This window comes from Trichosurus vulpecula, chromosome 2, assembly GCF_011100635.1.
Source record: "Trichosurus vulpecula isolate mTriVul1 chromosome 2, mTriVul1.pri, whole genome shotgun sequence".
In the NCBI taxonomy this organism is placed as follows: Eukaryota; Metazoa; Chordata; class Mammalia; order Diprotodontia; family Phalangeridae; genus Trichosurus; species Trichosurus vulpecula.
In genome coordinates, this window is record NC_050574.1 from 381926403 (window position 1) to 381954223 (window position 27821).

Sequence of the window (27821 nt, forward strand, 5' to 3'; positions counted from 1 at the left end):
CAATTCATACAGTTTATGATTTTTTTCCAGTTCTGATTGGTAATATGTCAATAAGAGCAGTGAATGCGAGCTTCTTAAGGGCAGGGATGAAGTTTTTGCCTTTCTTTGTCTCCCTGCACATAGCACAGTATCTGACACATAGTAAGCACTTAATAAGCGTATGTAGACTAACTTTCATTTCTTGGTGGTGTGTCACATTATTACCTTGATTATGATCGTTTTTATGATCAGTCAATAAGTCTTAAAAAAAAAACTGAATGAATTCTTTAGTCAAACCAATTGTTGGACCAACTCTTTTCCCCCTCACTCCTCACCCCCCAACTCTGTGACCACAAAACATAGTTCTAGGCCTCATCCATTGTGGCCTGGACTACAGCAATAGGTTTCAAAGTTACCTTTGAGGATTCTAGGCTCATTATCTCCCTAAAGCACAGGTCTAAATACATCAAAGGCAGTTAGGTGGTGCAGTGGATAGAGTGTTGGTCCTGGAGTCAGGAAGACCTGAGTTCAAATTTGATCTATAACACTTACTTAGCTGTGTAACCCTGGGCAAATCGTTTAACCTCTGTCTCATTTCCTCATTTATAAAAGTGTCAATAAAAGTAACACCTATCACTCAAGGCTATTGTGAGATTCAAATACGATAACACATAGTGCCTAGCACAGTGCCCGGCCCATAGCAAGTGCTATATAAATGGTGGTCATTGTCGCCCATCACAACATCATCACCATCATCATCATCATATGTAACGATTATCAAGAATTTTTAGCAACAACCTATTATTTCTTCAATAAAATACAAACTTACCAGTTCGTCATTTAAAGCCTTTCACAATTTGACTCTATTTCACCTTTCCAGACTTTTCTCATCATTGAAAAATAACAGGTTCCTCTCTGCTTCCCTCCCAGGGAGATTTAAAAAAGTTTTGCTTAATTTTCTTAAGCAGAGAGAGAGAGGAATTGCTACTTTTCCTTGACCATGGCTAACAGTTTCTTCCCAGAGGAAAAAAAAGATCCTCGCTTAAGCAGTGGAGAAGTAGCCCTGACTTAGGGGTTATTGGAATAGGATAGAATCACAGTGAAGAGAACTGAAAGGGGCCTACAAGAAGAGCATGTTGTCCAACAGTTCTGATGCTCGTATTCTATTGCAGGCCTCATTTTACATAGCAAACTAGCAATCAAAGATGATAGGTCATATAGCCAGTAAACAGCAGAACCAAGATGTGCATTCTAGTCCAATGACTCCAAATCTAGGACTCTTCCCACAACACTACAGATGCCTTGGAGAATTTTATAAAGTGTAAGAAAATAAAAGAGTGAGGTAAAGTCCAAGACAAAGCTGATAAGAGTAGAATTTTTCCAATTTAAAGATGAAAGATGCATTCTTACATAAAGAAAAAACTGTAAAAGCAACATATTATCCTTAATAAACCAAAAATAATGTTATTGCACTTGCAGGACTCAAACTTTAAGTGATTTTTCCAGTACTAGTTTTAGTTAATTCTTTAATATTTTCTGGCCTGGTCCCTTTCTTAGTTAACTGTAAACATTTGCAGGGCCCATGATAGAGAAGAAAAATTAAAGTTTTCCATTGGTAAATCATTTTTAAAATTACAGGAAAGTAAAGTCCATGATTTTTTTAAACCAAATCAAACCACTCCTTCTTAATAATGATTAGCCTCGTATATATGAAACAAGCTTATTTTATTAATACATAATTCTTTACTAGATGCATTCTACCACGTCAGCTAAAGGCACAATGGTATACTGACTGGCTATATGTCCAAAAAGGGGGATAAATGTCTGTAATTCCCCCACATACCATGCACAATATTGGAGACCTGCTTCAGCACTGGCTTCTCCATTTTTTTGGCATAAAAAGCTGCATACCACACTCGCAACTCGGTGCCTGGAGGAATGTCCCGGGAGGTAGTGAAGTAAATGTCATTGTCGTGCTGAAAGGCAGTCAAGTTCTGATGTTCATATTCTACTGCTGGCCTCACCATCATCATCCAGTTGCAGTCATCCTCATTAGATGTATCGAAACAAATTGAGTGTCCATCCTTCTGGAAAACCTAAGAAGTGGAAAGGCAATGGAATGGTCATCTACTAAGATAAATAGGAAAAAACACTACAGAAACCTTGGCACAAAAATGAAAAGTGAAATATACAAGACAATAATTTCCTAAGAAACATGTTTTAAGGATGTGAGATAGGCAATACATGGATGGATTTGCATAGCTTAGACTAGACACAAAAGTTATGATGCCACGGAGGGGGCTTTATCTTCTAGGTAACATACTGTCTACTGTCTGAGAACTAACCTAGGGCAAAGTTTCATTACCAGTACTAAGTGATACATTGTTTCATCGCAGAAAACCACAGAACAAGGAAAAATACGAAGTGAGTCTCAGTCTTCCATGCAGAAGGTGCCAAAAATATTATAGTTGATAGGTTATCCATAAATCTTAACTTTGATATTGGTACTTTGAAATGTGAGATACTTATCTAATGACCAGTGTTTCCATACTTCAGAGGAAAATGAACAATATCAATATTGATACTTTCACTGTAAATGTAACCAGAAAATGTAAAGGAGTCAGAGGTAAATGAAAGGATTGATTGTTCCTCCAAGTAAAACTATGAACCAATCAAGGACATGGCCAAGTTTGTTTATGAATACAGATCAACCCCCCCCCAAAAACCAAAAGAGACAATTTCATAGGATATTTGATCATCTGATCTTAAAGTGTTCATCAGAAACACAAGCAAAAAGACCATATAAATTGCCCCTTATGCATGAATTTCTGTCGTAGTTGATGTAGAGATAAGACTATGATGAACTTAAAAAACTCCTCCAAACCAAATCAACATATAATTTGATAGTTGGTAACTTTATTGAAACAAAAGAAAATGGAAATGAGATTCAGAATATTTTTGAATGAAATGAAGGTTTCTTACTACTCTTATAATCTGTTGTACACTTTATTTCAAAAGAGAGTGGGAAGATGTCAGAGATGGAAAGTACCAAAAACCACACCAAAATTGAACTTGACTATATCTTAACATACAGAAAACAGCTGGTTAATTGAATAAATGTCATATCAGAGTAAGTTGTGTGCAATCAGAACATTGACTAGTTAAAGCAAAATACAAAACTAATACCAAACTTTAAGAGGGGGAAGGAACAAGCATTTGCTAAGTGCCTACTATGTGCCAGACACTGTGCTAAGCACTTTACAAATATTATCTGATTCGATCCTTACAACAACCCAGTAAAGTAGGTGTTATTATCTTATCCCCATTTCAGTTGAGGAAAAAAAGGTTAAGTGACTTGCCCAGGGTCACACAACTACTAAGTGTTTGAGGCCAGATTTGAACACAGGTCTTCCTGACTCCAGGCCCAGTACTTTATTCACTGTGCCACCTAGCTGCAGAAAGAATAAAGACAAGAATGGAATGTAATTAGAATAATTCTAATCTGACCACTTCGAAATGCTATTAAAAAGAGGTCAAAGAATATAAACAAATGTTTTCAAAGGAAGGAGTATAAACTGACAATAACCTCCTAAAATAATTAATAATCAAAGAAATACAAACTCAAACAACCTTGAGGAATTACCTCAAACTAGAAGAAATTCATTAGAAACTCATTGAAGAGAAGAGTGGTAAGACAGGCACGCTGACTCGCTGACTGTGGCACTATGAACTGGTGCAACCATTCTGGAAAACAATTTGGAACTAGGGAAAAAAAAGTTACTAAATTGTTGATATCCTTTTACCCAGACACTTTACCAGTAATGAAAAGAAAAGTTCCCAACAATCATTATTCAACATATATCCAATATATGGTTAAAAGACAGGAGTCAACAGTTGTCAAAAAGAAATGCAAACTTTTTAACAGCAAAACAGACTGTTCCAAATCACTAATAATAAAAGAAATGCTAATCAAAGCGAGCCTCAGATTTCTTCTCATGCCCAGCAAATTGGCAAAGATGATGAACTGCAGGAGTATAAAGATGGACACACTAATTCATTTAGTCCAACTATGTTAAGGAAGGAGCTAAAATACCCACATGTTTTTGCCTCAGAAATCCCAGTGCTGGTTACCTAGGGGGTCAGGAGAAAAAAAAAAAAGAGTAGTCCCATATATAAATAACAAAATAAATCTTCATAGCATTTTTGTAGAAGGAAAGAATTGGAAGCAAAGTAGATGTTAATTTATCAGAGGAATGGCTAGATAAACTGTGACATAAAAATGAAATGTAAGCAATGAATATGAAGAACTTAAGAGATATCTGGGAAGAATTTTGATCTGAAACAGAGTGAGGTAAGTAGACCTAGGAAAAAATACACACGATAAAGACAATAACATAAATGTAAATAATGGAAAGAAAGAATGAAACCAAACATTGTATAATCATAATGACCAGTAGTGACTCCCAAAAGGAGATGAAAATAATACCAGGGAGGCACAATGTATCACAGAACAAGTCCTAGGTATAGAGTCAGAGAACCTGAATTCAGTTCCCTCCTCTGAAATCACTACTCCTCAAGTTTCCTTATCTGAGAAAATGAGATCACTGAACCATTGAGCCTCTGAGCTCCATTCTAGCTCTAAATCTATGATCATATGACCTCTTCCCTTCTTTGCAGAACTAGGCACCATGGATATGGACCAGTGCATAATGACTAAATTGTATAGGTTACTCTTACTTTTCTTTCCTCTTTATTTTCTATTTCTTATTACAAGGCACGGTGGGGGGGGGGGGAGGTTGAGGGGCGGGGGCAGGAGAGGAAGGGAGAAATTATTCAGATATGATGCCAAGTTAAAAACAAAAGATACCAACATAAATTGAAACTTGTTTGAAAAAAAGAGAGGTCCCATATACAGCAAAAATATTCCTAGATGTACTCTTTATGGCATTAAAAAAAATGGCAACAAAGTGAGTGCCCACTAATTAAAAAATGGAAGAATAATAAATATGACTGTGCCATAAAAATGATGAAGACGACATTTAAACAAATTTGGTTAGATTTTTATGCCGTGACAAAAAGCAAAGATCATAACAATATTTAAAAAAAATACTAAAAGGCACTTGAATTCAGATTAACTGCAATGAACAATGTAGGTTTCAAAAAAAAAAGGCTGTAACTAACACACATATCTTATTAGAGGGACTAAGAGCATGGAATATGGCCTCCATTATCAGACTTATGTGCTTTGTTCGTCAGTTTTCCTTAACTTTTTTCATGTTATATGGGAGAGTTCAAATGAGGATAGTGTATGTGTATAGTGGTAATGGTAGGTGGGGGATATAAGGAAATGATAGAAAAACAAGGGAAGAAAAATGAAATAAGGTAGAAGAGCCAAATCAGGTGAAACACACATAGAAGAGATCCATTCTGGGTATGACTCAATTCTTAAAGCATTGAAGAAATTATTTTCAAGGTATTTAAGAGGGTAGGATGCTCAATAATTGGAATTACAGATAATGTTATCAAAATTTAAAAAAAAAATAAAGTGATAAGACATCAATAGCTACTCATTCATATGCCTACTTTTCCAGTTTTATAAAATTCCTATGGGAATAATCTATACATGCACTAAGGCTATCCTTCTGCATGATTTCTAGTAGACCATACCTTCCTAGTCAGACAGAAAAGATTAAAGAATAAAGATAATATATTTATTTTTTGAAAATTTTTGTTTATATTAATTTTGTTGATTATTAAGAAGCATTTAACTTGGTAGAGAAGATTGCAGCCCAAGAGACTATGCTCCAAGAAAATACCTCTCCAGCATATGTTAAGATTATACAATATCTCTTAATAGATGCAATCAGAGATGCTTTTGTTCAATGATTCTTTGACTATCATTGTCAAACAACAGATTAAGCATGGTATGCTCACCAAAAGGTCATGGAGGATGTGCTGCATAAAGTCCAAATAGAAGAGCTTATTCCTTAAAGGTAAGTTCTTCCAGATGCTCCTGTTTACAGATAAAATTAGGGTGACTGCATCTCACCGCTATACATTATAGAACCACTGTGTGATAAACCCAAGTTACTTTAAACCCCCTCTATTTAAGGTTAAGGGCAGTTAGGTGGCACAGTGAATGCAGCACGGGGCTTGGAACCAGGAAGATTCGCTTTTCTGAGTTCAAATCTGGTTTCAGACACTTAGTAGCTGTGCGACCCTGGGCAAGTCTCTTAACCCTGTTTGCCTCAGTTCCTCATCTGTTTAAAAAAAAAAAAAGAGCTGGAGAAGGAAATGGCAAAAACCACTCCAATATCTTTGCCAACAAAACCCCAAATGGGACTGTGAAGAATCGGGCATTATCGAAATGACTGAACAACAACAGGTATAAAGTTAGGCTAGTTCTTTTACTAAAAGCCATGGATGCTGTCCCTAAGACCTGAATGGTAAGGTGGCTAGCTGCTGACTCTGCTTCCCAGTGGCCTCAGACACAACTGAAGTGGCTTCTTGAGTATATTAACTTCACCAGTGCTTTCTTTTCTATTCCTGAGTAGTAGAAGCCTGAGGAGTCAAATAGACCTTTGAGCTCTCTCCCTCAAGCTGTTACCTTCTGGTGGTCAGAGACCTGAAAGTGAGGCCTTCCATCCTGAGGGTGCTAATATACAGCAATACATTAATGACACAGTGTTGACAGGGCTAAATGAGGCTGCGGTAGTAGGGGCCTTGGATTTACTTGTGGCCCATATGAGGGACAAGGGGTGGAAAGCCAACCTAAAGAAAATTGAGGGTCCGGCCAGCTCAGTCAAGTTTTGAGAAATACATTAAGTGTCGAAAACCCAGAGGATTCCAGGAGCAATCCATTATAAGCAACTGACATTTGCTTCTCCGCGAGACCTACTAGATTTTTCATGTTTTAGAAAAACAACCTTCTGCTCCCCCCACCCCCAGGTATTCTGATGGCCCACATTTATTGGCTCCCACACTCATTTCTGCCTCCTTTGAATGGGGCCCAAAACAGGCTACAACCCTGGATCTAAATTGGGCCATCTAAGAAGTCTCTCATTCGGGACCCTTATTTTTGGAAGTCTCTGTTCATAAAGACCAGGCAAGCACTAAGGGGTGAACAAAATAAGCAACCATTAGGCTTTTGGAGTTTCCAAAGCATGTACTCACAATGCCAATTTAGAAAAGCAGTTTTTCACCTACTACTAGAACCTAGTTGCTACTAAACAGATGGTGCAAGGTCATATAGCACTGTCCAGAGCTGCCCATTATGACTGTGGTAAAGGAAGATGGGTAGGAGATAGGAAGTCTCTATCACTAAATAAAAAAAAATAGTATATTCAAAATCACAACTGTTCAGATCCTAGTGCTCTTCACAAGCTATACCTCTGCTAGAGGCTGAGATCTCCTGTTCAGACCTGTCTGGAGATAGACAGAGACTCTGTCTTCTCCCCTAGTCCAACTGGCTCGCACCTAATGAGGACCTAGCTCCTGAGAAGCACCATACTGCCTGGTTTATTAATTGTTCTGTCCTCTACAAGAGAAGAATTCAGTAACTATTAATCTGGTAACAGCATATACTCTAAGGGATGGAGTACCAACAAGTCCTTACAATGGGCTGAGCTATAGGCCTCATGTCTGGCATGTGAGAGATCCCTGAGGGATGGATAAGATAAAATATTTATATATACTGATTCCCGGGTAGTGGCCATAGATCTGTTCAAGTGGTCTGGAACCTGGATAATCAAGGGATCTTTCCTCTGGGATCAGTATCAATGAAAGAATTTTGCCAGTAATTCCTACTGCATATGGTTATTTGTGGGGCATGTAAGCCACCATCAGAGACATATGATCTTTGCTCAACTAAACAACTCGGTTGAAGTCATTATGAGAACACCAGAGCTTGGTCAGTGGGTCCTCTGCCAAACTGGACATGAGGGCCATGTGGGTATGTCTAAATAAGGACAAAGCTGCTATTCCTGTCTTAACCTGACCACTTACGAATTAGGTGGGCACTCATCTAACACCCTCTACCCATCCTCAACTAGCAAAGTGACACTTATATGCCATCTCAGGACAAGAGGTTTGCCCCTACTAATTAATACCATCTATAATAGGTGCTTCTACTTTCTCTCCTCTCACTCTCTTCTTAACCCCTTAAAAGCTGATTTTTGACCTTATCATTCTACTGAAGCTCCGCCCTCCCAAGTTACCAATGATCTCTTAGTTGCCAAATCCAATGGCTTTTTCTCAACTCTCATTCTCCTTGACCTCTCTGCAGCTTTTAACACTGTTAACCATTCTCTTTTCCTTCATCATTTTCCTTAATCATTCCTCTTTTCCTCATTTCCTTTTCCTCTTCTCTCTAGGTTTTTGGGGTTCTCCTCCTACCTCTCTGACCACTCCACTGTTTCCTTTCAGATAGTCTAACCATGGGTGTCCCTCAGGGTTCTCTCATGAGCACTTCTCTCTTCACCCTCAATATTAATTCACTTGGTGATCTCATCAGCTCCCATGGATTCAATTACTGTCTCTATGCTGATGATTCTCAAAACTACCTTTCCTGCCCCAATCTCTCTGTTTTAGTCATTTTTCAGTTGTATTCAACTCTTTATGACCTCTTTTGGGGCTTTCTTGGCAAAGAAATTGGAATGGTATGCCATTTCCTTCTCCAGTGAATTTTACAGATGAGGAAACTGAAGCAAACAGGATTAAGTGACTTGTTCAGGGTCTCACAGCTAGTGAGTGTCTGAGTCAGATTTGAATTTAGGAAGAGGAGTCTTTCTGATTCCAGGCCCAGCACCCTATCCACTGAGCCACCTAGCTGCCCCAATCTCTCTGCTAACCTCTAATCTCCCATCTCCAATTGCCTTTCAGACATCTTGAACTGGATATTCAATTAAACTTAATATGTTCCAAACAGAACTCATTATATTTCCTTTTTCCCTCCCTCCTTCCCCCCTTACTATAGAAGGCAATACATCTTCCAGTCCCTCAGGTTCACAATATAGGTATCATTCCTGACTTCTTACTATCTGTTACATTCCATACCCAATCTGTTGCCAAGGCCTGTTGATTTTACCTTCGCAATATCTCAAATATCCCAAATTTTTTTCTCTGATGCTACCTAGTGCAGGTTCTCATCAGTTCACACGAGGACTATTCAATTCATACTCCATTCACCCACCAGGGATTTTCTTAAGGCACAGCTCCAACCATGTTACTCCCCTACTCAATAAACTTCACTGGCTCCTTATTGCCTCCAGGATCAAATAGAAAATGCTTTGTTTGGCATTCAAAACTCTTCATAACCTAGCCCCCTCCTACCTTTCTGGTCTTCTTATACCTTACTCCTTGACACACAGTGTTTGATCCAGTAACATTGGCCTTTCTGCTGTTCTCTGAACAAGGCATTCTATCTCTCAGTTTCAAGTATTCTCTCTGACTGTCCCTAATGCCTGGAGTGCTCTCCTTCCTCATCTCTACTTACTGGCTTCCTGTAAGCCCGACTAAAATCTCATCTGCAAGAAGCCGCACCAAAACCTTCTTGATTCTAGGGCCTTCCCTCTTTATTTCCTATTTACCCTGTGTATATAGAGCCTCTTTGTACATATTTGTTTGTCATTCCCCCCATTAGATTATGGACTCCGCAAGGGCAGGGATCATCTTTCCCTTTTATTTGTATCCCCAGAACGTCTGACTCTTTGTGACCCCATTTGGGGTTTTCTTGGCAAGGATGCTGAAATGGTTCGCCATTTCCTTCTCCAGCTCATTTTATAGATGGGGAAACTGAGACAAACAGGATTAAGTGACTTGCACAGGATCACACAGCTAGTTAGTGACTGAAGTAGGGTTTGAACTCAGGAAGATGAGTCTTCATGACTCCAGACTTGGCACTCTATCCACTATGGCACCTAGCTGCCCCAGGCTGCCATATCGTAGGCACTTAATAAAAGATGACTGACTGACTACGTGACTGATAATAAGGTCCAGTGTCCCACTTCTCAGAAGTGATATCAGTGATAAATCAATGCCACCCTTAGAAGGGAAAGGGTTCCCTAGTTTGGGAACTTCTCAGATCTAATCTCCAGAAAGATAAAGATTTTGGATCCAGGTCCTCTCTGGCCCTTCCCTACTCCTTCCCCAATGCAGTCACCCAATCCTCAAGGTTCCTAATATCACAGAGGTGTCTCTATACCCTAGGCAAACAGCTCAGGTTTCCCTCACTTAGCTGGTATGGAAACTTTCCACTAGGATAGTTTGGACAATTCCTTCCCAAGAAAGGGCTCAGGGGAATTAAGAGTCACAGTCAGGAAGATGCTTTCCTTTCTAACAGCACAGGGTATGTGTGAAATTATTGGATCATAATTATAACAGATGTGTATTTACTGGGGATAACAGAGATTGTCTTACTGACTTGGTAATCCTGAATCTTGGATGAAAGAGAATGAGAGGCCTTATCCAAGTATAGTGAGAGAAGGAAGTAGTCCCCAGCAGAGGTCTCTTACATAGTAGAAATTTGGTATTTCCCCATTGGGGCTCCCAGGCAGCTTCCTGGCTGCTGGGCTAAGAAATACCGAGAGGTTGTTGGTACAGGGCTAGAATTATTACCAACACTAGCACCAAGACAGTATATATGCAAAAGCATAATGACCAATTAGGTGTTTCATTACAGATGACCTTGACTTGTGATGAAAACAGTGACTGTGACAATTACCTGTCATTATCTGTTCTGTATCTCTGATGTTCCTATCATTGTTCCTGTTCATTGTTACTGCTTTGTATCAAGCGATCCAGTGTGCACTGAGTTCTTCAAAAGTAGGGAGGTAAAACTTTTGGTTTTAATTTTATTCCACATTTAGTCACTCATTTAGAATGTCACTGAGTTTTTTGTTTGTTTTTCCTATGTTCTTAATTGGGTTTTTTTTTCCCATCTTTTTCCTTTAGTACTGATGGGTATCTATGAGATTAGGGCTATGTAGGCCCTAATCCATTTAAATGATGAAAATTCCTCAAAAATTCCTTAAGGACCTTGCATCAAGAAGCGGGACATGATAGGATGGTATTCCCTAACCATGCCATATATTATGCCAGGGCTGTCCAACCTTCAGCTTTTATCAAAACAATAGACAATATATTTTGATTTGCCATTTTAGTGAGAGCTCTGCAGTAGCTCAGCTTCATTTACTAAAGCATTTATGTAAATTTCTATGCTTGTAGGCACTGCATTTTGGACAGCCCTGTGTTAGGCTACTTCTTTTCTGAACAGTTAAGAAAGCTGTTCCCAAGACTTAATTGGCCCAGAGGGACCAGAGCTCAAGTTTCTAGCTGTTGACAGCTTTTTGATGGCTTGAGGCCATAGTGTCATGGCTTCTCTTTACCTAAGAGCATAAAAATGCTGGCTTATATAGAGTCAGGGTCCTTTAGACTTGGTACATGTCTCAAGGCCAGCAAGTCACCACACCCTGCCCTGCTGAGCAGATATATTTCAAGGTACCAGGTGCAAGGTGGCTGCCTACAAGGGTTGAATGGTGTATTCTTCCTGGTTAAGTAGACTTTGTTTTGTTGATTACTGAATGATTGGCCAGTGCCTTTATGTGTTATAATACTGGACCTAAACAACAAGAGGACCAGCCTGAGTTAGGCTCTGCACATTCCATTCTTTAATGAAATTCATAACCACTCAAAAGAAATTGGTCTAACAATGAACACAGAAAAGCCCAAATACAAGAAAAATGCTTAGATTATGAATGGCATACAGCTGGATGGGAGCTTACTAAGTTAATTTAACAGTGTACATATCTTAAATGGAATGGCACTGACTATATATGGACAGTGGGTTGAGCAGAATTAAATATGATGAAAAGAGTGAGATAAATTAATCTGGGAAACACCAAAACTTCATGTCTACAACCCAAGGCACACCATGCTCTCAGAATCACAGAATATCTGAGTTAGAAAGAATCCAAAAATCACTTCATCATAGCCATTATGAAGATGAATGACATCTACAATGTCCTCAACAAATAATCATTCAGTCTCCTTGTATAAGAGAATAGGGGAGGTAGGAGTATAGCAAGTAAGGGAGTCCCCTACTTCCCAAGGTAACCATTTTGGATAGTTCTAATTGTTAGCAAGTTTTTCTTCATATCTAATATGTATCTGCCTTTATATTACTCACTGAGAAATGGATATGATGCCTTCCACTGGGGTCAAGCAAGTCTAAAGCCTCTTCTACATATCAGGCCTTCGCATACATGATGAAAGCTATCATGTTTCCCCAAGTCCTCCCTTCTCTGGGGTGAATATCCCCAGTTTTGTTACTATCCTGACTGACTACCTCTGAATACTTTCTAGCTCATCAATGTCATCCCGATAATGTGGCACCCCAAATTAAACACAATACTCCAGATGTGGTCTGACCAAGGGAAGGTATAGCAAAAACATCACCTCCTTAGTCCTGGCCACTATGCCTTTCTGCTATTTTGGCTGCCATATCAGAGTGTTTACCCATAACAAGTTTGCAATTCACTAAATCATTCAGATCTTTTTCAGACAAATTAGCCATGCTTTCTCTTTACTTCCTTAAAGAATTAAAAAAATGCATGAATGCCCAAAAGTAAAGGAGAGATGTAAGTTGGGCATAGATAGGTAGCAACATTTGATCAATAAAGACTGGTACGCAAGAATTGGAATAAAAGCTAACATCCAAGAAATGCATTATCAGAGAGGTAGATTAGTCATGTGATAAGGGCAAAGGTTGTGAGACATACAGTTAGGAGCACGACAAGTCACTACAGACTATTAAAAGAACAAAAGAAAAAGATCTCCATTGTACTGAGGAGGAGTTTTTGGAAGCCCATACATGAAAATTTCTCAGGATAATAAGGCATGGATGTATTATAGTCTGCATCATTAAAGGAAGTACCCCCACTGATGAAATCATAGCTCTACTTAAAACTGTAGAGTCCAATCTTGAGTATAATGGCAGAAGCAGGGTTAGATGCTCTAAAAACGTTTAAAGAAGAAAGGTTCCCAGAATCAATGTCTCCCATATATGGAACCCCTTCTCTCCACACACACAGCTGCTACCTGGTGCTAGACCTCATTACCTCTCCCCTGCACTGTTGCGATAGCCTTCTGGTTGGTCTCCCCATCTCAAATCTTTCCTCATTCCAATAAATCCTCTATTCAGCTGCTATGTTGATTTTCTACAGCATAGGTATGACTATGTTAAGTCCTCTGATCAAGGAGCTTCAATGGCTCTCTCTTACCTTCATGATCAAAATATAAAATTCTGTTTGGCATTTAAAGCCCTTCACAACCTGGTACCTTTCTATTTTTCCAGTATTCTTACACTTTATTCCTCCCTCCTCCTTTCCCAACTCCCACGAACACACACACACACACACACACACACACACACACACACACACACACACTGATCTGGCTACACTGACCTATTTGATGTTCCTCCCACATGTCACTACAGAGCTCATCTTGGTGCTTTTGCACTGGGTAACCCCTATGGGAGGAAACTTCTGCTCCCTCCCCTACAATTCTAAGTCTCTCTAGCTTCCTTTAGGATTCAGCTCAAACATCACTTTAAATGGCCCCACCAGCTGCTGGTAACTTTCCTTCTCAAATTACCTTAAATCTACACTTTATACGTCATGTATTTGCCTATTTATATATAGCCTTTCCAATCAGAATGCGAATTCTTTGAGAGCAGGGACTATTCTCTGGTCAATCATTTATCTCCTACACTTAATGACTCCTTGTTGCTTCTAGGATAGAATACACACTCTTAGTCTAGTATTTAAGGGCCTCCCTATAACTTCATCCCACCCCTTTTTGCAGCCTAATTTCATTTAACTTCCCTCCATGTACTCTCTGTCCAGTCAAATTCTCATGCCAGCTGTTCCCTATACAACAGTCTGTGTCCTGCCTCTGTACCTGGATTGTATGTCTTTGCCTTATAGAATTCTTCAAAGGTACCACTCCCATGAAGTTGTTTCTTTTTTTATTCCTCACAACTATCTTCAGGTATTAGTACTTTCTCCCTCTTGAAATTACTTTGAATTTCAAATTTACTTATTTTTCTACATGTTAAATCTGTCCTCTCCTGCTCCTACCCTTCTTGTCCCCAGTAGAATGTAAACTCCCCCAAGAACTATTTCATTTTTGTCTTAGTATCCTTAATGTCTTGTATAGTGCCTGGCACATAGTAAGTGCTTTATCAATGGCAAATTAACCGAAATGAATTAATGATCCCTAGGTTACAGTCTGGAGGAAAAACTGGTATAGAATTATTAGAATTTAAATTAGCAAGAATTCACAGAAAGTCAGACTGAACTCAATCCTTTGTTGGGTATAAAACTGCTTTGTAATTCAACAAATATTTAGTAAGCGAATGGGCTATCAGGTGGAAGCTCCTGGGTCTCCATTGTGTGGTTCTAAACTATGCAAACCCAAATAATCAATTTTTATTCTGATATGTAAAAAAAGGACCAAAATGAACATGAGTAATATACTGAAGAAGACTCAATAACGAGTTACCTAATAATACTGGGACCTGGATTCAGGAAGATCTAAGTTCAAATCCAGCCTCAGAAACTTAAAAGATATGTGACTCTAGGGGCAGGTAGGTGGTGCAGTGAGTAGAGCACCAGCCCCGGGGTCAGGAAGACCTGAGTTCAAATCCGGACTCAGACACCTGACACACTTACTAGCTGTGTGAACTTGGGCAAGTCACCTAACCCTAATTGCTCTGCTTTCCCCCCTCAAAAACAATAAAAAAGATGTGTGACTCTGGGTAAATCTCTTAATTTCTGTCTGCCTCAGTTTCCTCAACCATAAAATGGGGATCTACCTCAAGGTTATTGTTAAGATCAAATGAGATAACATTTTTAAAGGACTTAGTACAATGTCTGGCACATAAATGTTTATTCCCATATTATTACCCTCCTTTTATGTGTGTACATCTTCACACAGTAAAATCATATGATGAATCTAGCTTTCAAAGGCATAAAATAAAAAGTCTTTTCTAATTATCCAGCACATTATCCCTAAATGGAAATATTTTGAAAGGTTAAGTAAGGAAAAATGTTTATATTTGGCGTCATTGTGGCATAAAGGTATATTTTAATAAAGAAGTATAATTTTCTAAGAAACAAGGTCATAGTGCTTGACCAATTATTCATAGAAATTTGAATCAATTTCCTATAAATACTAAAAAAATATTTTATCAGAGAAAATTGGAACAAAGATTTTTTCCCCAGCGTCCCTTCTAATTTTGGCAGTGTTGGGGTTTTTGTGCAAAAACTTTTAAATTTTATTAGATAAAAACTGGAAAATTTTGAAAAGTTAATTTTAAAAATGAGGACATGTAATGCTTAGAGACATCACTGAATTTATAAAAACTAGTAGAATTCCTTTATATTCATAGAGGATAGAAACTATAAAAACAAAAAGATCTCATGTCCTGTGATTTCATACCTTCAGTGGGAAAGCAGATTCCTTCTCCCATTTGGCAACTCTCCTGGATTCAAATGGACCAAATTGTGTTCGCTTAACCAATTGAGTTATTGCAAATACTCCTTCAGTTCCATCTCCTAATTGTTTGATCTCTAAGTTGGAAGGAAGAGATGACCTAAAAATGAAACAAAACAGAAACATGGCCCCCAAATGGCACTTAATTCAGTGAGATCACTGATTTGAAAATCAAAAGGTTTCTCTTAAAACTGCAACTTCTGTTCAGGTTATTTTGTTGCCAGTATTGGTTCTTAACTAGTCATTTCCATAATTCTATTCTTTGTAACCATTAGTTAATAATGAACTTCAAATAAATGTTAAATAAGGGCATAGATGATGATGATGATGACCACTATTTTTATACCTTGATTAATTTATCTTTACACAGATGTCAGCATTCTAAACAAATTTTCCCAAAAGAGTATTTTTGTGAACTTTACAATCTACTTGGATGGATAATCTATATTGGTGGTCTTTCAGGACATAGTATAAAGCATGTTAACAAGGTAATTATGTGACCAGAAAAGAAGATGGGCCACTCACATGGTTGGAGAAAAGGATAATTGATGAACAGAATACTTGCTTCATTGGTAGCCATGCAAGTCAAGAGAACTAGAGAAAGAAGATCCTCAGGATAGTCAATAAATCCCTTAATTCTTGTAAGTAATTTATAAGAAAATATGGGTGGGAAGATGGCTGAATAGGGCAGGAAATTACCTGACTCTCCCAAATCCCTCCCTTCTACCAATAACTTAAAATAACTCCTCAAAATGAATTTTAGAGTGGCAGAAATAATTAAAAGTCAGGATAAAGCAGTCATAAAACCTAAGAGAACTTGGGAGGATGTTAGGAGAGATCTGACCTTCTGGAGTGGTAGTCTGTCTAGAGTGAAATGCAGGTGCCAAATTAACAAACAGCAAGCCCTAGAGGTACCCTTAACTTCCAGAACTTTTATCCCATGCACAGTATTGAAGTCTGGCGGCTAATCAAGGGAAGACTGAAGGGGCAGGAGGAGGACCTCCACTGGTGCTGGATGCAGGGCCTAGGCGTTGACAAGTCCCAGTGCTAGGCTGTGGCTATGGGGGTGTGAGAGAGAATATGTGAGTATGGTACAGAGAGGCATGGCCCTGCTGGTTGTGCTCACTTGCAAGACAGCAGAATTTCTGGTTTCAGTGCTAGGGCAGAGAGGTAAGTTGACACTTGTAGCCTGGAGAGATTGCAGGAAGGAAGAGCTTTTACTGTGGCAGTGATACTGGGGTACCTGGTCACACAGCTCAGGGTTGGAGAGGCATATTTGTGGTCACTCATAGACTCAGGAATGAGCTGGAAGAGCAGTGACCACACCTGGCCTTAAATCATAGAACACTAGAAGAACCAAAAAATCAAAGACTCCCAGATAGAGCTCGGAAACCTGAAGCCAGAGATAACATGTCCTACATCCCAGGAGCAGAACCTGACCCTAACATAAAGTTAACAACCAAGGAATAGGTGATTAAAAAAATGAGTAAACAAGAGAAAAAGAACCTGACCATAGCTAGCTACTATGATGACAGAGAAGATTCAGATTCAAACTCAGAAGAAGACAATGAAGTCAAATGAGCTACTTGTAAAGCATCAAAGAAAACTGAAAAATGGTCACCAGCCCAAAAAGTGTTCTTGGAACACTTAAAAATTAAATATGAGACAGGGGGAGCTAGGTGGTACAGTGAGTAGAGTACCAGCCCTGGAGTCAGGAGGACCTGAGTTCAAATCCAGCCTCAGACACTTGAAACACTTACTAGCTGTGTGACTTTGGGCAAGTCACTTAACCCGAATTGCCCTGCCTTCCCCTCTCCAAAACAAACAAAAAAACCCCAAAAAATTAAATATGAGAGGTTGAGGGAAAATTGAGAACAGAAATAGTAGTAAAGCAAGAAAATCAAGAAAATTATGAAAAGAAAGTGAACTAATTGGAAAAAGATCCAAAAACTTATGGAAGAAAATAACTCTTTAAGAATTACCTTGGGAAAGAGGAAGCTAATGACTTCATAAGACATAAAGAAATAATAAACCAAAATCAAAAGGATGAAAAAATAGAAGGGAATATGAAATTTCTCATTAGAAAAATGAATGACCTGGAAAACAGATCAAGGAGAGATAATATAGGAATTGCTGGATTACCTAAAAGTTATGATCAAAAAGAAAGTCTAGATACTATAGATACATTATTAAGAAAAATTGCCCTGAAGTTCTAGAACTAGAGGTTAAAAGAGAAATTGAAAAAAATCCACTGGTCACCACCTGAAAGAGATCTCAAAATGAAAATCACAAGAACATTATGGCTAACTTTCAAAGCTCACAGGTCAAGGAGAAAATATTACAAGCAACTAGAAAGAAACAATTTAAATATTGCAGAGCTGCAATCAGGATAAAACAGCACCTACATTACAAGACTGAAAGGCATGGGATCTGATAATCCGAAGACCAAAGGAGCTGGGTTTGCCACCAAGAATAAACTACCAAGCAAAGTTGAGTGTAATCCTGCAAGGGAAAACATGGATATTTAATGAATTAGAGGACTTTCAGGTATTCTTGTGGAAAAGGCCAGAGCTGAAGAGAAAATCTGACTTAGACGACTCAGGAGACACATAAGAAGGTAAATATGGGAGACTAATTATAAGAGATTTAATGAGGTTAAACTGTTTACTTCCTATATGGGAAAATATTTGTAACTCTTAAGAATGCCATCATTACAAGGATAGTTTGAAAGAATATACATAGTTTGAGGGCTTAAAGGTTGAGCTGATTATGATGAGATAAAAACAAAATATAAAATTGGGTAGGAAGAGGTAAAATGGAAAAATGATCTCATACAAAAGAGGTGTGAATGGAAGAAGTGTTACAGTGGAGGGGTGGAAAGGGTGGAGGGCAGGTAATGTGGGAAACTTATTCTCATTGGAATTGGGTTAAAGGAAGAATAATACATATATATATATATGTATATATATATATATGTGTGTGTGTGTGTGTGTGTGTATATATATATATATATATATATATATATATATAGTAGGGTATACAAGTCTTCTTAAATTACAAATAAACAGGATGGAAAGGGGATAGGATAAAGGAGGGACTCTTTAGGGAGGATATGTAGATTAAGAGATAGTAGGGCAAGGGGATAGGATAAGGGAGGGACTCCTAGAAGGACAAGCAGATTAGGGAGACAGTAGTCAGAAGTAAACTAGATTTCTGAGGGAAAAAAAAAGGATAAACAGAGAGGAAAAATAGAATGGAGGGAAATACTCAATTAGTAATTATAACTTTGAAGGTGAATGGAATGAATTTTACCATAAAATAAAAAGATAGCAGAATGGATCAAAAATCAGAACCCAACAATATGTTGTTTACAAGAAACACATTTGCAAATGAGACACGTAGAGTAAAAGTAAAAGGTTGTGGTAGAATTTATTATGCTTCAGCTGATGTAAAAAAAAAAAACAGGGGTAGCAATAATGATCTCAGACAAAGTTAAAGCTAAAATAGATTTAATTAAAAGAGATAAACTAGAAAACTACATTATGTTAAAAGGTACCATAAATAGTGAAGTAATATCAGCACTAAACATATATACACCAAATGCTATAGTATCCATATTTTTAAAGGAAAAGCTAAACGAACTATGGGTAGAGACAGAAAAACTATAATACTGGAGGATTTCCACTTTCTCCTATCAGAACTAGGTAAGTCTGACCAAAAAATAAATAAGAAAGAAATCAAGGAGACAAATAGAAACTTAGACAAGCTAGATATGATAGAAATCTGGAGAGAACTGAATGGGAATAGAAAGAAATATACCTTTTTTTCAGTAGCATACTGCACCTTTACAAAAACTAAACATCTATTAGGTCATAAAAACTTTATAGTTGAATGTAGAAAAGCAGAAATATTAAACGCATCCTTTCAGATCATAATTCAATAAACATTACATTTAATAAAAAATCATGGAAACAAAGATTAATAATTAATTGGGGACTAAACAACCTAATCTTAAAGAATAAGGAGGTTAAAGAACAATTCACAGAAACAATCAGTAATTTCATTAATGAGAATGATAATAATGAGACAATATGCCAAGACTTAATGAGATGCAACAACAGCAGAAAATTTATGCCTCTAAATGTTTATATCAATAAAACAGAGAAAGAGCAGATCATTGAATTGGGCGTACAATTAAAATAACTTGAAAAAGAAGAAATTTTAAAATCCCCAATTAAACACAAAATTGGAAATCCTAAAAATTAAAGGTGAGCTTAATAAAATTGAATGTAAGAAAATTATTGAATTAATAAATAAAATTAAAAGTGGGTTTTATGAAAAGTATTGGTTAATATGATTTATAAAAGAGAAGAAAACCAAATTATTGTTATAAGAAATGAAAAAGGTGAACCACTAACGAAGAGCAAAGTAAAGCAATTGATAGACACTATTTTGCCTAATTACATGGTAATATATTTAACAACTTAAGTGAAATGGAAGAATATAAACAAAAATATAAACTGCCCAGATTAACAGAAGAGGAAATAAAATATCTAAATCAACATATTTTAGAAAAAGAAATTGAACAAGCCATAAATGAGCTTTCTAAGAAAAAAGCACCAAAACCAGATGGCTTTACAAGTGAATTCTATAAAACATTTAAAGATAAACTAATTCTAATGTTAAATAAATTACTTGAAATAATAGGCAAAGGAGTACTGCCAAACTCTTTTTATAAAACAAATGTGGTGTTAATACCTAAAACTAGGAAGAGTAAAAGCAGTGAAAGAAAATTACCAACAGATTTCCCTAATGAATATTAATGCAAAAATACTAAATAAAATACTAGCCAGGAGTCTAGAACAATATATCAAAAAGATTATACATTATGACCAAGTGGGATTTACATGCCAGGAATGCCAGGATGGTTTTAACACAAAGAAAACTATTAACACAATTGATCACATCAATAACAAAAGTAACAAAAATCATAAATTATTTCAATAGATCTAGAAAAAGCCTCTGACAAATACAACATTCAAGTATGAAAAATACTTGAAAGTATCAGGAATAAATTAATTTTTTCCTTAAAATGTTAAGAAGTATCTACCTAAAAACCATTACCAAGCATTATCTGTAATGGGGATAAGCTAGAAGCCTTCCCGACAAAATGAGGAGGGAAACAAGGATGCCCATTATCACTGATATCATTCAATATTATACTAGAAATGCTAGTAATAACAATAAGAAAAAGAAATGGAAGGAATCAGAACTATTTCCTATTGCAAAGAATATGATGGTATACTTGAAAATTCCAAAAAATTCAACTAAAAAGCTAATTAAACAATTTTAGCAAAGTAGAAGGATATGGAATAAACCCACATAAATCATCAGCATTTCTATATATTACCCAGCAAAGCACTGCAAGAAAAGATAGTAAAAGATACCTCATTTAAAATAACTGTAGATAGTATAAAATATGTGGAAATGTACCTGCCAAGACAAACCCAGTAAAACACTTTACATGCAAACGGTCAGATTTAAATAACTGGAGAAATATTAATTGTTCGTGGGCAGGCAGAACCAATATAATAAAAATGACAATTCTACTTAAACTAATCTACTTATTCAATGCCTTCCCAACTAAATTACCATTACCGTGACTGATGAAAGCCATATCACCAACACAGTGACCAGTACATGACCAGTACATAATCATGTGTTTGGCCATTTACCCATCAACATTGGCTTAATGCCTAAGCATGGAAATGACCTCATTACTAAGCAGAAACCCCAAAATATCCACCAATCATTAGCAATGTGTTTTATAACTCCATCTCCCTTTGTCTGATTTCTATAATTACCACTGGGCTTTGCTGAGGCTTGCTGGGATCCAACCTGTAGTCTGGCCACTGACCCAGAATGACAACTATCAAACTCTTGGGAGGGATCCATCATACTGCCCCAGTGTAAGTATCCAATTGATTAAACTCCTACCTATAATCAATCTGGAGCTCTTTGACCTCTTCCTTTGGTATGGAACTTGCCCCACTGTTTGGGCGGGAGATACAGAGTTCCCTCCTAGGTGGGGGAATTCCAGACCCTACAGGCACCAATGTTAGACATGCAATGAAGGAAACAATTTCTGTGCTTACATTTTTTTTATATAAATTTCTTTTTTTTTTTAGTTTACAACACTCAATTTCACAAGTTTTTGAGTTCCAAATTTTCTCTCCCTCCCTCTCCTCCCCCCTCCCCAAGACAGCATGTAATCCAATGTAGGTTCCACATATACCTTCACTTTGAAATTATTTACAAAATAGTCCACTTGTAAAGAAGAATTATAACCAATGGAATGAGTCACGAGAACGGAGAAATGAAACCAAAAAAGAAGGAAAACAAAAGAAAGAGCAAAAAGTTTGCCTCAATGTGCATTCAGATTCCATAATTCCTTTCCAGGATGTGCATAGCTTTTTCCATCATGAGTCTTTTGAAGCTGTCTTTGAACCTTGCATTGATGAGAGGAGTCAAGTCTATCAAAGTTAGTCCTTACAGATAACATGTGTCTGTAATCGTGTATAATGATTTCCTGGTTCTGCTCCCCTCACTCAGCATCAGTTCATATACGTAATTCCAAGTTATAATGAAGTCTGTCTGCTCTTCATTTCTTATAGCACAATAGTATTCCATTACGTTCATATACCACAACTTGTTTAGTCATTCCCCAATTGATGGGCATCCCCTTGATTTCCAATTCTTTGCCACCATAAAAAGAGCTGCTATAAATATTTTTGTACATACGAGTCCCTCTCCTACTTGCGTGATCTCTTTGGGATACAGTCCTAAAAGTGATATTTTAGCTGGGTCAAAGGGTATGCATATTTTTATAGCCTTTTGGGCATAGTTCCAAATTGCTCTTCAAAATGGCTGGATCAGTTCACAACTCCACCAACAATGAACAATGTTCCAATTTTCCCACATCCTCTCCAGCATTTATCATTTTCCTGTTTTGTCATGTTAGCCAATCTAACAGCAAAGATGTGGTACCTAAGAGTTGTTTTGATTTGCATTTCTCTAATCAATAGTGATCTAGATCATTTTTGCCTATGACTATAGATATCTTTAATTTCTTCCTCTGAAAACTGCCTGTTCATATCCTTTGACCATTTCTCAATTGGGGAATGACTTGTATTCCTATAAATTTGGCTCAGTTCCCTGTATATTTTGGATATGAGGCCTTTATTAGAGCCATTGGTTGTGAAGATTTTCTCTCAATTTTCTGCCTCCCTCCTAATCTTTGTTGCATTGGCTTTTTTATACAGAAACATTTCAATTTAACATAATCAAAATTATCTATTTTGCATTTTGTAATGCTCTCTATCTCTTGTTGTGTCATGAATTCTTTGCTTTCCCATAAATCTGACAGGTAAACTATTCCTTGCTCTCCCAAACTGCTTATAGTATCAGTCTTTATTCCTAAATCATCAACCCCTTTTGACTTTATTTTGGTATATGGTATAAGATATTGGTCTACGCCCAGTTTCTGCCATAGCATTTTCCAATTTTCCCAGCAGTTTTTGTGAAATAGTGAATTCTTAACCCAGAAGCTGGACTCTTTGGGTTTATCAAAGAGTAGATTACCATATTCGTTGACTACTGCATCTTGTGTACCTAACCTATTCCACTGATCTACCACTCTGTTTCTTAGCCAGTACCAAGTAGTTTTGATGACTACTGCTTTTATAGTATAGTTTAATATCTGGTATGGCTAGGCTACCTTCCCTAGCATTTCTTTTCATTCTGTGCTTATATTCTAAGGGGAGAGCTGTATATGTAAACTAAACATAAAAAGAAGAAACAAAAAATAGATTGAGAGAAGACACTAGCAATTGAGAGGATCCAGAAAACCTCAAAGTAGAAGGTGATTCTGAGACAGGAGTGAAGAGGAAGTACATTCAAGTACTGGGGATGGCCAATTCAAAGGCCATAATGAATACAGAATATTGTGCATGAAGAACAGAGAAAAGCAAGCTTGGCTGGATGGCAGAATTCAAAGGTACAGAGACAAGAAATGGAGTGTGATATGTGAGGAACAGAGAGAAGGTCAGTCTGGCTGGACTGAAGAGTACAGAGGGTGAGTAATATTAAATGAATTTGGAAACAGAACGTGTGGCACATTTGTATAGGACTTAAAAGCAAAACAGAGAAGTTTATATTTGACCGTAGGGAGCTACTGGAGTTGCTATCAAGTCAGAGAGTGACTTGGTTAGATTTTCACTTAAGGAAAATCACTTTGGCAGCAACATGGCAACAGACTGGAGTGAAGAGAAGAGGTTTCAATAGTCTAGCCAAGAGGTAATGCAGGCCTGAACTAAGGTGGTAGCCGTGTGAGTAGAGAGAAGAGGTAAATTGAAAGAAACATAATCAAGAAAGAAGTAACAGACTGACAATTGGCAACAACAAAAACTGGCAATAACAGAATTTGGAGATTATATATATGTATGTATGTACATAAAAACACCAAAGTTATAAACCTAGGATTCTATAAAAAATAGAGGTATCAGACAGAAAGAGGGAAATTTGGAAGTGAGGAGTTGGGGCAAGGGGGTGGGGAGTGGGGGTGAGATTAGTTCAGTTGTCAACTAACAGAATCACAGATTTAAACCTGGAACCTACTATATGCAAAATATACTGCTACCTGCAAGTATTTTGATTATGCTGGGGAGAGACTAGATATGAGGATGCCAGTCAGATGGCTATAGTTGTCCGGGAAAAACTAACTTAGGCCTACCCTAAAGTGGCAGTCATAGAAAGCAAGTCATGGTCAATCACCAACATATTATATCTAGTTATTTTCTAGAAGCAATAATGGGCTTTTGTTTAAGCTATCCATAGACTCTTAACTGGTTCTCCTGTTTTACCAATGAAATACATTTTGTAGATATCTGGTCTAAGTCAGGGTTGTAGTTTGCAGCCATAGAATACTGTATAGTAAAACTAACAGACTTCAATGACTTGAATTCACTAGTACCATGTCACATTAGCACTATATCACATGCTGTTACCTAAAGAGTCACATCACTGGTACCCTGGTACTTTTATTTTAAGAAATTTGAAGTAGATAAAAGCAGCTCAAGATAGAAAAATTAAATCACATCCTTCCTTATCATGGCAAAAAAAACCGTTCAAGTCACACTATGATGAAAATCATTTAAGCCTTCCAGAAATTTTGAAGAAAAGTCTATCTCTAATGGCTCTGTTTAAACCTTCTGACTCATTTTTTCTTCTTGGAAAACAAAAGTTTTTGCTATCTCACTAAAATTGTTAAGCAACCTTGACAAAATTAGAAAAACTGAGGAAAAAATGATTTTAAAACCATTTATACATGTGCATGTACATGCACAAAGTACATGTAACTTACACATGTGTACATATACATATATGTAAATCACACATGTAAAATAAACAACTCAGGTAGCTCACCTTGCCCTGCTCAATACAAATGAGTCTTTTACCATCACCACTGGGCCCAACTCTGGACATTCTGAATCATGGTACTGACCACAGTCTTCACACCCTGTAAACAGACAAATAGATCCCTTCAAAGGTAGCATTTAAGCTCAGCTATAATTCAACCAGACTGCTAGAAAATCTTAATTAATGCTGTAACAAACTTGTAAAAAGTAGATTCAAAACAGCTAGCTGCTGACTGAGGTTACCACAAATGTGAATGAATATTGAGATCACCAAAACAAACAAAACACATGACTCATTCGATTAAGTAAGCCATGTCTTACATATCCTACTCCATAAATACATAATGTACTCTAAGGAAATGTCTACAAATCATTTGTAGTCATTTCTTTGAAAGTAAGAGCAAATTTATTCCAAAGAGGGGGAAAGAAAACATGCAAAACCCCTGGTATTTCAATTCCTTAGTTACAAACGTAAAAAAGTTTTCATGTTCTGATGTCACATCACTTTTCTGAATCAGTCTAAAACCTGCAAAGTTCTGTTTTGCAGGAAGGTTGCAAAGAGTCTGTTACGCTAAAACTATTTATACATTCTTTCCCATTTATTAAGTGGGGCTATTTAAAGCTACTATGAGTTTCCTGTAGCTTTTCCCACCCCTTTAAAAAAACTACCTTTATTTTCAGAAAATATTTTTCCACATTGAAAAAATTATCATAATTTTACATGATGAATAAAATTCATCTCAACATTCCACTTTTAAAATATTTTTTTCCAATTACATGCAAAATCAATCTTTAACATTCTTTTTTAAAAATTCTGAATTCCAAATTCTCTCCCTCCCCTCCCCCCTCCTTGAGAAGGCAAGTAATTTGATATAGGTTATATGTGTGCAGTTATGCAAAACATACTTCCACATTAGTCACATTGTAAAAGAAAACACTGACAAAAAACCCACAAGAAAAATAAAATAAAATTTTTTTTAAAAGTAGGCTTTGATCTGAATTCATACTCCATCAGTTCTTTTTTCTGGAGGTAGATAGCATTTTTTTGTCATAAGTCCTTCAGAAATGTCTTGGATCATTGTATTGTTAAGAATAGCTAAATCATTCACAGTTGATCATTGTACAATATTGCTGTTACTGGGTACAATGTTCTCCTGGTTCTTCTTACTTCATTTTGTATCAGTTCATGTAAGCCTTCCCAGGTTTTTCTGAAGGCATCCTGCTTGTCATTTCTTAAGCACAATAATATTCCATTACAAACATATAGCACAATTTGTTAAAGCAATTCCCAAATTGATGGGCATCCCCTCAATTTCCAATTCTTCACCACTACAAAAACAGCTGCTATAAATATTTTTGTACATACAGGTTCTTTTCCTTTAAAAAAAAGTTCTTTGTGATACAGACCTAGTAGTACTATTGCTGGGTTAAAGTGTATGCTGTTTATAAGCCCTTAGAGCATAGTTCAAAACTGCTCTCCAGAATGGTTGGTTCAGTTCACAACTCTACCAACAGTGCATTAATGTTCCACTTTTTCCATATCCCCTCCAACACTTGTCATTTTCCTTTTCTGTCATATTAACCAATCTGACAGATGTGAGGTGGCACCTCAGAATTGTTTTCATTTGCATTTCTTTAATCAATAGTAATTCAGACTATTCTTTATTAACTATAGTTTTGATTTCTTCATCTGAAAACTGCCTGTTCATATCCTCTGACCATTTATCAATTGGGGAATGACTTGTATTCTTATTCATTTGACTCAGTTCTCTATACAGTTGAGTAATTTCAATATTCTTTCATGTGATATACTCACAAATAAACATAGTTTCATCACTGCCATCTTCAGCCATTTCTGAAACCTGTCAAAACAAAAAGGAAAGAATCAGTTAATACTGATGAAGATGGTATCTGGAACGGACCTTTGGTGAGCCTATGCAAATTAGAGTGCTTTAAGGTTTGTAAAGCACTTCTTGGGGAAAAATAGAAACTACAATCATTTTGCCACCTTTTGATGGGCTAATATCATTGATAGACCAACCATCTGGGGACCTAATAATAATTCACGACTGTTACTGAAGAAGAAACATAATAAACTATGCAAAAACTATGCAAAAAAAAGGAAGGTCTGAGCTACTACTGTTTATAACTCTTTGTTTTCCTTGGATAAGGGATACCTGCAGTCTGGTCTAAATGGTTACCTTAACCCTACAGCTTTGTCTAAAAGGACTTCTTTCAAAATTGTTAAGAAAAAAAGTATTGATCACCAGCTCTTGTCTCCTGACCTTGAACAGGAAATGCCTTCTCATTCTGATAACAAACCCAACCAGAGGCAAGGTAAATATTCCTCTAACAGCTGCTCCCTGCCCACTCCCCCACCTTCTCCCTGGAAAGATTTCCTTTTTCTCTGCCCAAGCCTCTGCAGTGAAAGGTGTCATTTATCTACCCTAAGTTGCCAGAAAATGCTGTTGATTATTTACATGGGCGTGAAAAGTTATAAAAGCTTAATCTGTACTCTAGGAAGTTAAAGCAGCTACCAGCAGTTATCTAAGCATGTTTATACAAATTTTCTTTGCTTTTAGTTTGGCCTTCTCTGTGACCCACAGTCATTCATTGGACCTCCTCTTGGTGCAAACAATTCTCCAACATACTTTACAAATATTATTTTCACAACAACCCTGGGAGGTAGGTGCTATGATTATCTGCATTTTATAGATGAAGCAGGCAGAGGCTGCATGCTGAGGCAAGACTCAAACTTAGACCTTCCTGCCTCCAGGTCCAGTACTAACATAGTGTTAGATTTTGTCCACA

At 37.1% G+C, this 27821-nt stretch overlaps 1 protein-coding gene across 1 annotated transcript in view; it reads right to left on the bottom strand.

Moving 5' to 3' along the window:
• PRDM15 (PR/SET domain 15) overlaps nt 1-26869 on the bottom strand; it is a 148365-nt gene extending 121496 nt beyond the window's left edge. The window contains exons 1-4 of the mRNA XM_036747347.1: nt 26827-26869; nt 25018-25111; nt 15481-15634; nt 1823-2075 (exon numbers count right to left, since the gene is read on the bottom strand). Coding sequence (XP_036603242.1) covers nt 1823-2075; nt 15481-15634; nt 25018-25111; nt 26827-26863 — 538 coding nt within the window. The 5' untranslated portion in view covers nt 26864-26869. The remainder of the gene's footprint in view (nt 1-1822; nt 2076-15480; nt 15635-25017; nt 25112-26826) is intronic.
• Nucleotides 26870-27821: the final 952 nt, after the last annotated feature.